This window comes from Bos grunniens, chromosome 8, assembly GCF_055505025.1.
Source record: "Bos grunniens cultivar Pamir isolate PY7600 chromosome 8, Bosgru_T2T1.0, whole genome shotgun sequence".
NCBI lineage: Eukaryota > Metazoa > Chordata > Mammalia > Artiodactyla > Bovidae > Bos > Bos grunniens.
The window spans coordinates 82,641,301-82,654,247 of NC_141172.1; the positions used below are offsets into that span (position 1 = coordinate 82,641,301).

Sequence of the window (12,947 nt, forward strand, 5' to 3'; positions counted from 1 at the left end):
AAGAAACTATATCAAACTAAAAAGCTTTTGCACAGCTAAGGAAACTATCAACAAAACAAAAAGGTCACCTACCAAATGGGAGAAAACATTTGCAAAAGATTTATCCAAAGTACACAAAGATCACATAAAATTCAGCATCAAAAAAAACAACCAACTTGTGTGAGGGAGATTCAAGAGGGAGGGGACATATGTACACCTATGGTTAATTCATGTTGATGTATGACAGAAATCAAACCAATATTGTAAACCAATCAACTAAAAATAGATAAATATTATTTTTTTAAATGGACAGAAGCTAGAACATGGAAGCAACCTAAACATTCATCAACAGAGGAATGGATAAAGAAGGTGTGGTGCATATATACAATGGGGTGTTACTTGGCCATAAAAAAGAATGAAATAATGCCATTTGCAGTGATATGGATGGAACTAGAGATGATCATACTGAGTGAAGTTAGAGAAAGATAAATACTATATAATATCACTTGTATGTGGACTCCAAAGAAATAGTACAGATGAACCTATTTACAAAAGAGAAGTTGAGTCACAGGTGATGTAGAAAACAAATTTGTGGTTACCAGCGGGGAAAGGAGGGGCAGGGGGTAAGGATAAATTGGGAGATTGAGATTGACATGTATAGAATATATGACTAATAAGAACCTACTGAGTAGCACGGGGAATTCTATTCAATACTCTGTAATGACCTACATGGGAAAGAATCTAAAAAAGAGTGGATCTATGTATGTATAGCTGACTGACTTTGTTGTACAGAAGAAACTAACACAACGTTGCAAATCAACTATACTCCAATTTAAAATTAATTAAAAAAGAAAAAATGGGCAGAGGATTTGAATAGACATTTTCCCAAAGAAGACATATAGATATCCAGCAAGCACATGAAAAGATGCTCAACATCGCCAATTATCAGAGAAATGCAAATCAAAATCACAATAAGATACAACTTCACACCTGTCTGAATGACTATTGTCAAAAAGACAACAAATAACAAGTACTGACGAGGATATGAGAAAAGGGAACCCTCAGATATTATAGAAAACAGTATGAAGAGTTCTTAAAATATTAACAATAGACTACTGGAGAAGGCAATGGCAACCCACTCCAGTACTCTTGCCTGGAAGATCCCATGGACAGAGGAGCCTGGTGGGCTGCAGTCCATAGGGTCGCTAAGAGTCGGACACGACTGAGAGACTTCATTTTCACTTTTCACATTCATGCATTGGAGAAGGAAATGGCAACCCACTCCAGTGTTCTTGCCTGGAGAATCCCAGGGACAGCAGAGCCTGGTGGGCTGCCGTCTATGGGGTAGCACAGAGTTGAACATGACTGAAGCGACTTAGCAGCAGCAGCAGCAGAACATCCAGCCACTTCATTCTTGGATATTTATCCGAAGAAAATGAAAACACTAATTTGAAAAATATATGCACCTTTATGTTCATTGCAGTATCATTTATAGTAGCCAAAATATGGTAGCAACCTAAGTGCCCATTAGTAGATGTATGGATAAAGAAGATGTGATATATATATATAATATATATGATGTAATAATTTATATATTAATAATTAATGTGTGTAATAATTTATATATTATACATAATTTACTCAGCCATAAAAGTAATAAAATTTTACCATTTGTGGCAACATAGGTGCACCTAAAGGGCATTATGCTAAGTAAAATAAGGCAGATAGGAAGACAAATACTCTATGATTTCTTTCATATGTGGAATCTAAAAAATGAAATGAATATACAAACATAACAAAACAGAAACAGACCCAAAGAACAAACACGTGGTTTCCAGAAGGGAGGTTGGTGGGAGAAGAGAAATAGATGAGGGAGATTAAGAGGCACAGACTTATAGTTGCAAAACAAATGTGTCACAGGCACGAAATGGACAGTGTGGGAAACACGGTCAATAATTATATAATATCTTTCTGTAGTGAGAGACTTACGGGGATAACTTTAAAATTTATAGAAGTATCTAATCACTATGTTGTGTAACAAGAACTAACATAAAATTGTAAGTCAATTATTCTCCAAAAACAAACACACAGAAAAAGAGATCAGATTTGCAGTTACCAGCGATGAGGATATGTTATGTGAATGAAGGTAGTCGAAAGGTACATACTTCCACTTACAAGATAAGAAAGTACCAGGGATATAATGTACAACATGATAAACGTTGTATTATATACATGAAAGTTGTTAAGAGAGTAAATCCTAAGAGTTCTCATTAAACAAAAAATTTATTTAATTTTGTATCTGTATGAGATAATGAATGGTCACTAAACTTATTGTGCTAAAGTTTTCACGTAAGTCAAATCATTATGATGTACACTGTAAATCTATAGAATGCTGTTATGTCAATTAAATCCCAATAAAACTGGAAGAAAAAAAATCATTTACAGAGTTAATGACTTACAGTCATGCTGCTAAGTCACTTCATTGTGTCCGACTCTGTGTGAACCCACAGATGGCAGCCCACAGGCTCCTCTGTCCCCCGGATTCTCCAGACAAGAATACTTGAGAGGGTTGCCATTTCCTTCTCCAATGCATGCATGCACGCTAAGTCGCTTCAGTCGTGTCTAACTCTAAGGGACCCGATGGACAGCAGCCCACCAGGCTCCTCCGTCCACAGGATTCTCTAGATAAGAATACTGGAGTGGGTTGCCATTTCCTTCTCCAGAATCAGTCATGCTGCTGCTGCTGCTAAGTCGCTTCAGTCGTGTCCGACTCTGTGCGACCCCAGAGACGGCAGCCCACCAGGCTCCCCCTGTCCACGGGATTTTCCAGGCAAGAGTACTGGAGTAGGGTGCCATTGCCTTCTCCAAGAATCAGGCATAGCAAGGCGTAAGTTATTATCGTGGAGTATTTACTTTGAAAAAGGGGGGAAGCCGCAAGTTGAGGCACAGATGCCTATTTACATACATATGAGGCAAGAGGCGCAGGCGTTGGAAGGTTCTTGACCTCAAATTACATTTGTGTCCTATAAGACAGGTCTAGGTAAAAGCAATTATTTCATCCACAGTGTCATCCTGTTAATCCAACATTCCTCAATCGATCTACAAAACATCCCAGAAACCATTTTTAGTTTCCTGCTTTGGGATACCTCAGAGGAGTGCAAAAATCACAAGGCTCAAGCTGCCTGAAGAAATCACGATACTCCCCACAAGGTTCAAGTTTTCCTCTAGTTGAACTTCTGTTGTTGAACCAATTGCCTTCTTCCACTGGCCAATTCTATGAATCAACACAACTTCTTCAAAAAACTTCATTTTTATCCCAGCCAGAACTTTTTAATTTCACAACAAAACCATTAACTTGGTTTTTTTAATTAATTAATTTATTTTTAATCAGAGGATAACTGATTTACAATATTGTGTTGGTTTCTGTCATACATGAATCATCCATAGATTAACATCATTAGCCTTGTCTTGAACTAAATGTTCTGGATTACTGAAGTCAGCCATAGATAAAATAACTGGAAATCTCAGCCTCCAAGACAATGTTCTAAAAAGCCCCCTCTCCCATCCCCATCTTTATCTACCTTCTCCCAACCTGGAGGCACCATGTAGAAGGGACAGGAAATGTTTGGCATCAGGCAAAAGTGGGCTTAAAACCTTGCTTTACCATTACAAGCCAGGTGCTCTTAGGCCATTGGATCCATCTGAGCTTCATTTGATCTGATCCAGCTCTGAGCTTCGGTTTCCTCAGCTGTAAAAGGGGAGCCAATGTCCTGTCTCACAAGATGTTTAGGAGAATTAAATGAGGTAACTATGAAGCCCCAAGTTCCACATGGATTCTTAGGCAGAGGCTCCAGTCCCACCTCAGTTGTTGCCCCAAAACTCCTTGGGGGTACACAGCATCCTGTGTTGACCTCACCTCTCTGAAGTGGAAGACTTGCTTGTCTGCTGGTTGATTTTATTTGATTACCCATAACTTTAGATTCAGTGATCTTTCTACACCCTGGCATATTCAAAATTGGTTTTAAGGGTTTTAATGATTTACGTGTTTTCCTTGTTTTCTCTTTTGCTTCACCAAGCACAGACTTTTTTCTTGTTTTTGGCATCTGTTTGCCAGTAGAGATCAGAATTTGTTACATAAGAAATCAAAGAGAAATTTTTTTTTAATTCAACTTTTGACATCTAGAATTGTATCACAGTATGTAGCAAGACAATAGTCTTGCAAGCCACGCCATTGTCTCAAGAAAATATTTTCTAAATGCTATCCTGGATGACTGCAAGTACAGAGTTCTGCTAAGGGATGGAGAGGATGTCTTACCCACTGAAAGTGAAAGTGAAGTCGCTCAGTCGTGTCCGACTCTTTGAGACCCCATGGACTGTAGCCTATCAGGCTCCTCCGTCCATGGGATTTTCCAGGCAAAAGTGCTGGAGTGGATTGCCATTTCCTTCTCCAGGGGATCTTCCTGACCCAGGAATCGAACCCAGGTCTCCTGCACTGCAGGCAGACGCTTTACCATCTGAGCCCCCAGGGAAGCCCACCGGAGCTTGCTGAAGCCCACTGAAGTCTTACCCACTGGAGCTAGCTAAATCCCTCTGAGATGGACAGGATGTGACAGTGGGAAAGCATGCAAAAAGCCCTGGAGATGATGGGAAGGAGAAGAGAGAAAGCGCGAGACATAGCCAGATGTGTGTTCTCTGATATGTTTGCCCTCTGGGCTTATGCTGGAGGGCTGGGGGCCTGGGGTGAATGATAGAGAAGTGTGATGAATAAGTAAGGGTGGCCAAGGAGGGTTTATTGTCTCCACTCTTCCTGGAGTGCAGCCACAGAATATTATCTCAGCTTAGCAAGGTAGGTGCTGAGATTTGATTTTCCAGCACCTCTCAGTTCACATTGGTGCTGATGCACAGCTGGCCTCTGGTGGGATGAAGGAGGTAGCAGAGATTCAGGGATCTGCAGCCATCACTAGCTAGCCCAAAGGACAGAAAGAGTCACCCCCTCATGCCCACAGACATAAACCAGCAAGGTGAGCGATCATCAGGTAGATGAGGGGACACCGGCCACATACACTTAAGGACCAGTAGGAGCTCTTAAGTACTCTTTCCCCAGTGTCATCTTAGAGAGGCAGGAAGAAGGGACACTCCAGCAAGACTGAACATTTTTCTCTAAATAATGGGCAGCATATTTCCTAAATGCACAGTTTAGATTATCAGATCAAACTAAGTTAAAATTCATTAGACATTCCACTAATTTGTTTTCATGTCATGCAGAAAGCAGTGGTCTGAAGAAAAACAAGATCAGCAATTGGCAATAAAGATCTTATATTCTTTCTGGTTGTCTACTTTGCAATGTGAGTTCGAACAGTGATTCCACACATTGTTGACATTCTACAGTAAAAGTAGCAAGTAATCAGCTAAGACATTCAACACCTCTTGCCACAGCCTCAGTACTGAGGCCCAGGAGATAGCCTAATGCTTTGGAAGGATTCAGTGCACTGCCCTATGAATCCCTCTAGCATCAGAGAGAGAAAGAAAGAGATAATTCCCACAGCAGGAGGAGAAGGGAATGACAGAAGATGACGTGCTTGGATGGCATCACCAACTTGATGGACATGAGTCTGAGCAAGCTCCAGGAGCTGGTGATGGACAGGGAGGCCTGGTGTGCTGAAGTCCATGGGGTCGCAGAGTCAGACACGACTGAGCGACTGAACTGAACTGAATTCCCACAGCAGAAAAGCATATGAGATAGAGGAGAAAGTCAATATACGAAGGAAAAGTAAATACCTGGCTAAAATTCTTTGGTGATGCTGGAAACAGAACTATCCTGTCTGTCTGTTTTCAGTATTAGTATGCAACTCCTCTACCTTTGTTTCATGTTTGTTTGTTTGTTTGTTTTTACTAAAAACAGCCCAGGAATGGCCAGAACTCCTCATGCCACATACTTCAGACTTTATTTCCACATTTGATGGAGTCCATAGCGTACAGGAACCGTCTTGTACTTGCTCACGAGAGCCAATTGTGAGCTTCCTCCTGAGTTCATGTGCAGTGACAACACAGTGGTAGCTTCACATCAATCATGGTAATCAATCAGTAAATGCTACACAATGGCAGTCCACTCCAGCACTCTTGCCTGGAAAATCCCATGGAAGGAGGAGCCTGATAGGCTACAGTCCACGGGGTCGCAAAGAGTCGGACACGACTGAGCAACTTCACTTTCACTTTCTTTCAAGGTATTTTGTTTTTTTGCTTTTTTTTTTCCTGGAAAGTTAAACATTTACTGGCACAGAAGGCCAAAAACATAGACAGCCCCTACAGGGAAGAAGCACCTTGAGTTTTGGTCTGACCTCCGCAAAGCTCTGGGAATCACTTTACTTTCTGAGGGGAGAGGTGAGGCACCCAAGGATGAGATAAGCCAACTTCGGAGTCATCTACAGCTGGACATCCAGCCCTCCAGCTTCTCCTTGCCCTGGCTAAATATGCCTTTTCATGGGCTGGATTACCCTCAGCAGCATACCTCTGGCACCACCACCCTTGTGTGACAGAGAACTACTGAAAGCTCCGACAGCAAGGAAAAGCTGACTAATCCCTGCTGGGGCCACACGCATGCCTGTCCTCCCTTGCTTCAAGAAAGGAGAAGTTATCAATTACCAAGATTTCATGGGTGAGGCAGCCACAGGTTTCGTCTCCAATCGTGACATAATTCAGTGATTCTTTAACAAACTCATCCGCAGTCTTGGTCATCATGTTGGTACTTAGATACTTGGTCATTGGAGTTGAAATGGCATATGGGGTCAATACCTACAACGGGAAATGAAAACCATGACACAGGAGCAATCTGCCCAGCCCTGAGAAATTAACACCCATGTTACCATCCCTTCGTGTTCGAACTCTATTCTTCCCTTAAAAAGTCTCAGGACAATATATGATCATAGAATAGTTAAAGGTGTGGAACCAGCACAGAGCTGGGATCAGAAAGGTTGATTTCTGGCTTAATTTAGCAACCAACTCCGGATGAGGCCTTAGTCACACTACATCAGGTGGTTCAAGTAGACACAATGTGAGTGAGAACATGAGCTCTTAGAACCCAGTTCCCCCACTTGGAAAGTGAAAATGCAGGACATCCAGTTATATTTGAAGTTCAGACAAACAATGGAAAAATGTTTAATTATATATTGATGGGATATACTTATTCTCAAAGTATTATCTGTTACCTGAAATTCAAATTTAACTGGATGTTCTATGTTTCATCTGGCAGAGATATCACAGAAGTTTATTTCTAACACACGTGACCAAAGTTGGAGCCCTTTCAAGTACTTTAGATTCCTACTTTCACACTTTAGTTAGGAGCCAGGAACAGCACATACCTCATAATCTTTCCTATTCTGGTAAGAAAAAAAAAAAACCAGCTGCACACTGGACTCTGAAAACCCCACCATGCTTCCACCGATGGTCTCACCACATGTGGCCTGGCGTGAGGTTTCATGATGGGGTTTCTTACTTTATTCCCTGACATAGAGACCTTGGCATCTTTAGGGAAAAAAATCTTGTTTTCTTTTTCTTCACATTACTTTTGAAATTTTTGATACATCACTTTTTTTTCTAATCACACTTGAAATTACATTGTTTCACAGTTGAATCCAGTGTGTGTCAGTCAGTTCAATTCAATTTGTTCTCACGGAAATTGACACAGTTATTCATTTGTATAATACTTTTCTTCCAAAGATCTCTAAGTGTAAGTGGCTCTGGTAATCATTAGCACTGCTCACCAAGTATTTCTAGTTCTTCTTTCTTCCAAACACATGATAGACTTGCACTTCCTGGGTCCCTATAGTTGGGTGGGACCATGTAATCAGATCTAACCAATGAGAATGAGTAAAAGTGACAGGTGACCTATCTGACCCAGAGCCCTTAATTATCAAAGGAAGTTCTCTTGAACTTGTTCTATTTTTTCTTTGACATGCCAACTGACAGTATTCGATGGAGGCTGCTCCATCAGCCAGGCACCCGTGTCACTACAATGAATTAATCCCCTCTGACAGTTCACAGTGAATATGCAGCATGAATGAGAAATATCTTTGTGGTTTTAAATTAATGACATTTTAGGAATTGGTTTTTACTGCAGCAAAACTAGCTTACGCAGAGTAACACTGTTGCAAAACGAATCTGTCCTCAGCTAGGAGCTGCAGAATGGATAGAAGGGAAAAATCTTTGATAAGTAAGACTTCGGTTCAGCAAGGCTGAGAATGGGATTGTACTCACTATAACTGGGAAGATGCTTTTATTTACACAGTTCCTACTATTAACTCACACCTGCCTATTGAATAAGCTTCATCCTATAACTTGTTAATTCATAGGAATGGCCACCTGAGTGTTTTAATTGAAAATCGGTACGTATAGCACTAATTTTAAAAATAAAACTATGAGTGTGACTTTTTCATATATAATGGTGGTGGTTTAGTTGCTAAGTGGTGTCCTTGTGACCCCATGGACTGTAGCCTGCCAGGCTCCTCTGTTCATGGGATTCCCAGGCAAGAATATGGAGTGGGTTGCCATTTCCTTCTCCAGGGGATCTTCCTGACCCAGGAGTTGAACTCAGATCTCCTGCATCGCAGGCAGATTCTTTACTGACTGAGCTGCATGGGAAGCCCTATTCATATATAATAGCATGTCATCAAACTTCTCCACAAACAATTAACACAAAAAACCTCTCTAAACTGTTTATTCCAAGTTCCAGAAACCACTTGAGAGTTAACTGTGTTGCCAAAGAAAGCACATGGCATACTGTTCAGGCTAAAGACCGCAGTGATGATACAACTCTGTTTACAGTTCAAACAAGGTCAACTCCATGACTCAAGAGGAAGCAGAGCACCTCTTCCCCTACTGCTCAAGAACCAGACTGTGGAATCTCTGTAGCCCATCACAGATGAACAGCAACCAAACACAGCACTCTCTCCCCTCTTCCAACATAGACAAAGTACCCGGTTTTCTGTTGCTTGTTCCCCACACATAGTTCCTCCCACATGAGCCTATCTTCTGGATCTAGGTCAGAGAGTAAAGGATGGTTAGACAAGATCCTAATTTCTGTCCTGATGGCAGCATCAGGCAGCAAGTGTTTCTGAGCACCCACTCACCCCACCCCATTTCCTTCTCCGGCACTCAGGGCATGGATGAGGGCAGCAACAGGCAGAACCATGGTGGCCCAACTGCCACCTCAAGGATCACAGGAACCCACGTGGTGTCATACAGACCCTCTCTCCCAGTCACACATGCTCAGCCCGTCCTGCCAGAAGGAGTCACCCTGGCTCCATGGGGTCCAGAGTCCCCATTCCCAAGGACTCAGAACTATTGACCTCACCTGGATGGTGATTCCCTTGTCCTTATATTCTGCTTGCAGTGCCTTGGAAAATGTGCACACAAAAGCCTGGAACAAGAAGGAGAAACACCTAAGGACTTGATTCTCTCTTGGAGCCAACTTGCTCAGATTTCAAAGGACACCAAGGGAGCTTGCCTTGATGGGAGTTAGTTATAACTTCATTTCCTGGTCTGGGAAGAGCTTCCTCAAAGCAGAAATATACATTTTGTAATAAATACCTACTTAGGGCTGCCACATGTGTAGATGCCATACCCAGGGAGGTCTCTGGGATGGAAAGAAACTATCAATACAATGTTACTTGCTGGCAGGAAAAGTGCACCGGCTCCCAGGCAAGGAAGTGAAAGGGGGCTGGAATTCTAAGGGGGCTGCAGAGCCTGGCTGTGCTACCCCAAGGCTTCATCAGCCCAAGGGCACATCTTTTTCAAATTTGCACCCAGATACTGGTGGACTAGCTCCCTGTACCTAGAAGAGTGCCTCTAGGCAAATCTGCCTATCAGCTTGCCAGATGATCTGAAGGAAAGAGCTAAATGGGAAAACCAAAGGAAGGAGAAGGAGACTTGGGCTACATCTGTCACTCACCTTGGAAGCTGAATACATGGAGTACAGAGGCCAGGGAAAGAGGGCCACCCCAGAAGATATGTTCAAGATGAGACCTTTCTGCCTAATAGGCAATGAAACAAAGTTTCAGTTACTTTGATACTTAATTACACCTTGAGAAGGGAGAAAACAAAGGGACTCATGTGAACACCAGGAAACTTCCATCCTCTCTAGGTTTCTGTGTGTGTGCTAAGCATTTTGCTTCCAAGAACTGAGTCCAACTTCACCTCCATCATGAACAATACTACCATACAATGATGTCAGTTGGTAGCCAGTTGACCTCAAGGGCTGGTGACAGGAAACAGGGGCTCAGCTCCAGCAAAGATCCCCCATGAAAATGCAGAGAACTCAGCTCAGACAAGACTCAAGGGGGAAGGGAGGCTTCTCTCTCAAGTGTGACCACATGAGCTCAAAGTCCCTTCTGACTCATAAAAATGACCCACAACAGGAAAGATGTCATATGTAGAATCCTTCCCTGGGTGGAATTTGACAGTCCATCATCAGCTTACACAGGCACTTCTACACAAGTCTCTGAGGTTCTTACCCTTTGGAAGTTCAGTATCTTTAACCCTTCCCTAATAGATGGATTCAATCCAGAAAAACCAAGAAGCTTCACATTTGAATACCAGGGCCAAGCCCCTTCTTTCTCTAGGGAAGATAAAACTATCAACCATTTGCTTTAATGAATACCACCTGAGCAAAACCAGTTCCCAAATGGGCATTGTACTGCTGCTGCTGCTGCTAAGTCGCTTCAGTCGTGTTCGACTCTGTGTGACCCCATAGACGTCAGCTCACCAGGCTCGCCCGTCCCTGGGATTCCCCAGGCAAGAACACTGGAGTGGGTTGCCATTTCCTTCTCCAATGCATGAAAGTGAAAAGTGAAAGTGAAGTCGCTCAGTCATGTCTGACTCTTAGCAACCCCATGGACTGCAGCCTACCAGGCTCCTCTGTCCGTGGGATTTTCTAGGCAAGAGTACTGGAGTGGGGTGCCCTTGCCTTCTCCAGGGCATTGTACTAGGGTGATTTAAAATGTGGAATAAATAGAGACACTGATGGGATAGTGATTTTTACCCCTAAGTTGGAGTATTCATTCTGACAAGAGTTGAAATACATAATAACAAAGAAATGGTCTCAGCCCAACTTCTGAAGTTTCTTTTAAGCTCATTGTGAGTTAGTTTTTTTTAATACAAGGTCTGCTGGAATTGCTGTTTTCTTCCTCCCTCCAGTATATGCTACATTTGACCTTCATATATGCTTATCTGTTGGCAAAGCTGGCCTGGTCCAGAATGTTAGGCTTTCAACCACAATCTCCATGAACCTTCACCGCAGTTTTATCATTTGTTAAAGCAGCAGCAGATGAACCTTGTCCCCCTGATCCCCAGCTCAGCTGACTGCCAGGCCAGGCAGCACAGGCTGCTCCAAGCCTTTTCAAGGAAAGAACTTACCTTGATTCCATGTGTTTCAGAATCAGCTGTGTCATCTATAAGAGAAGACCAAAGCCCTGACATTAAAGAAACAAAGTAGCAATGGGCAGTGGGAATTTGGGAAATAGGTGCTGGAAGAAACTGGAGAAAGAACTTCAGCTTCTCAAATGGCCTTGAAAATCTGCTGACACTCATTGGAGGTAATTTTGGCAACATTAGAGTCTGCTGGAACCTACCGAAGGCATCTTAAACAAATGGCAAACAGTTCAGAGGCCTCTGGTTTCTTCTTCCTAAAACTGAAGTCTTTGTGGAAAACGAAGCGAAAAGCTATGGAACTGACATATGGCTACGGGACCAACCATGAGGCTCGCAGACTCCCTTCATTCTGGCAGAGGTAAAAGTAGGTTGGCCATTATAAAACCCCACAGGAGTTAGAATTAGGGAACCGTCAGGAAACCTAACAAGTGTCCATCTCACATACAAGGTACGAGATAAAGAAGGACATCTCTTCAATTCAACAGCAGCCTTGTTAGCCTGCATGCGGTCTATGAAATAGCTCCCTAGATACATGTCTGCTGGTCTGCTGGAGTTATAACAGGATTGAAAAATCCCTTCCCCAGTCCAATTTACTGCCCCCGGGAGAGGTCCTCCCTGTCAGTTCTGGAGCAACACCCTTGCCTTGATTCTCCCAACTTCATTACGGTGGAGCACTGTTGGACAGCATTTCTCAAAGTCTCCCAAAAGCCTGATTGGGTGAATGATCCCAATTAGACAGACAACACCGGACTTTGTGGGTCCCTGTCTCAAACATTCCAGTATTTAGTCTCTTATCCTACCTTCCCTTTGCCCTCAAACTCATTCTCCAATTTTGCCCTTGATAGAGAACTCTAGTGTTTCCAGATGGTTCCTTTGGAATAACTAAATGATACTAGTCAACATTCAGAAAACTAAGATCATGGATCTGGTCTCATCACTCCATGGCAGATAGATGGGGAAACAATGGAAACAGTGACAGACTTTATCTTTTTGGGCTCCAAAATCACTGCAAATGGTGACTGCAGCCATGAAATTAAAAGATGCTTGCTCCTTGGAAGAAAAGTTATAACCAACCTAGACAGCATTATTAAAAAGCAGAGATATTACTTTGCCAACAAATGTCCATCTAGTCAAAGCTATGGTTTTTCCAGTTGTCATGTATGGATGTGAGAGTTGGATTATAAAGAAAGCTGAGCACTGAAGAATTGATGCTTTTGAACTGTGGTGTTGAAGAAGACTCTTGAGAGTCCCTTGGACTGCAAGGAGACCCAACCAGTCCATCTTTACAGAAATCAGTCCTGAATATTCATTGGAAGGACTGACACTGAAGCTGAAACTCCAATATTTTGGCCACCTGATGCAAAGAACTGACTCATTGGAAAAGACCCTGATGCCGGGAAAGATTGAAGGCAGGAGGAGAAGGGGACAACAGAGGATGAGATGGGTGGATGGCATCACCAACTCGATGGACATGAGTTTGAGCAAGCTCTAGAAGTTGGTGATGGACAGGGAGGCCTGGCATGCTGCCGTCTATGGGGTCACGA

The 12,947-nt window shown here is 42.7% G+C and overlaps 1 protein-coding gene across 2 annotated transcripts in view; it reads right to left on the reverse strand.

Annotated features, from left to right (window-relative positions):
• The window catches only part of HSD17B3 (hydroxysteroid 17-beta dehydrogenase 3), a 54,007-nt gene that overhangs the window by 8,954 nt on the left and 32,106 nt on the right, over positions 1-12,947 (reverse strand). The window contains exons 7-11 of one of the 2 annotated variants that reach the window (XM_086417042.1): positions 11,389-11,423; positions 9,926-10,007; positions 9,329-9,394; positions 6,622-6,771; positions 3,644-3,727 (exon numbers count right to left, since the gene is read on the reverse strand). In XM_086417042.1, coding sequence (XP_086273168.1) covers positions 3,644-3,727; positions 6,622-6,771; positions 9,329-9,394; positions 9,926-10,007; positions 11,389-11,423 — 417 coding nt within the window. The remainder of the gene's footprint in view (positions 1-3,643; positions 3,728-6,621; positions 6,772-9,328; positions 9,395-9,925; positions 10,008-11,388; positions 11,424-12,947) is intronic. The other variant, XM_086417043.1, reaches the window with a different exon arrangement.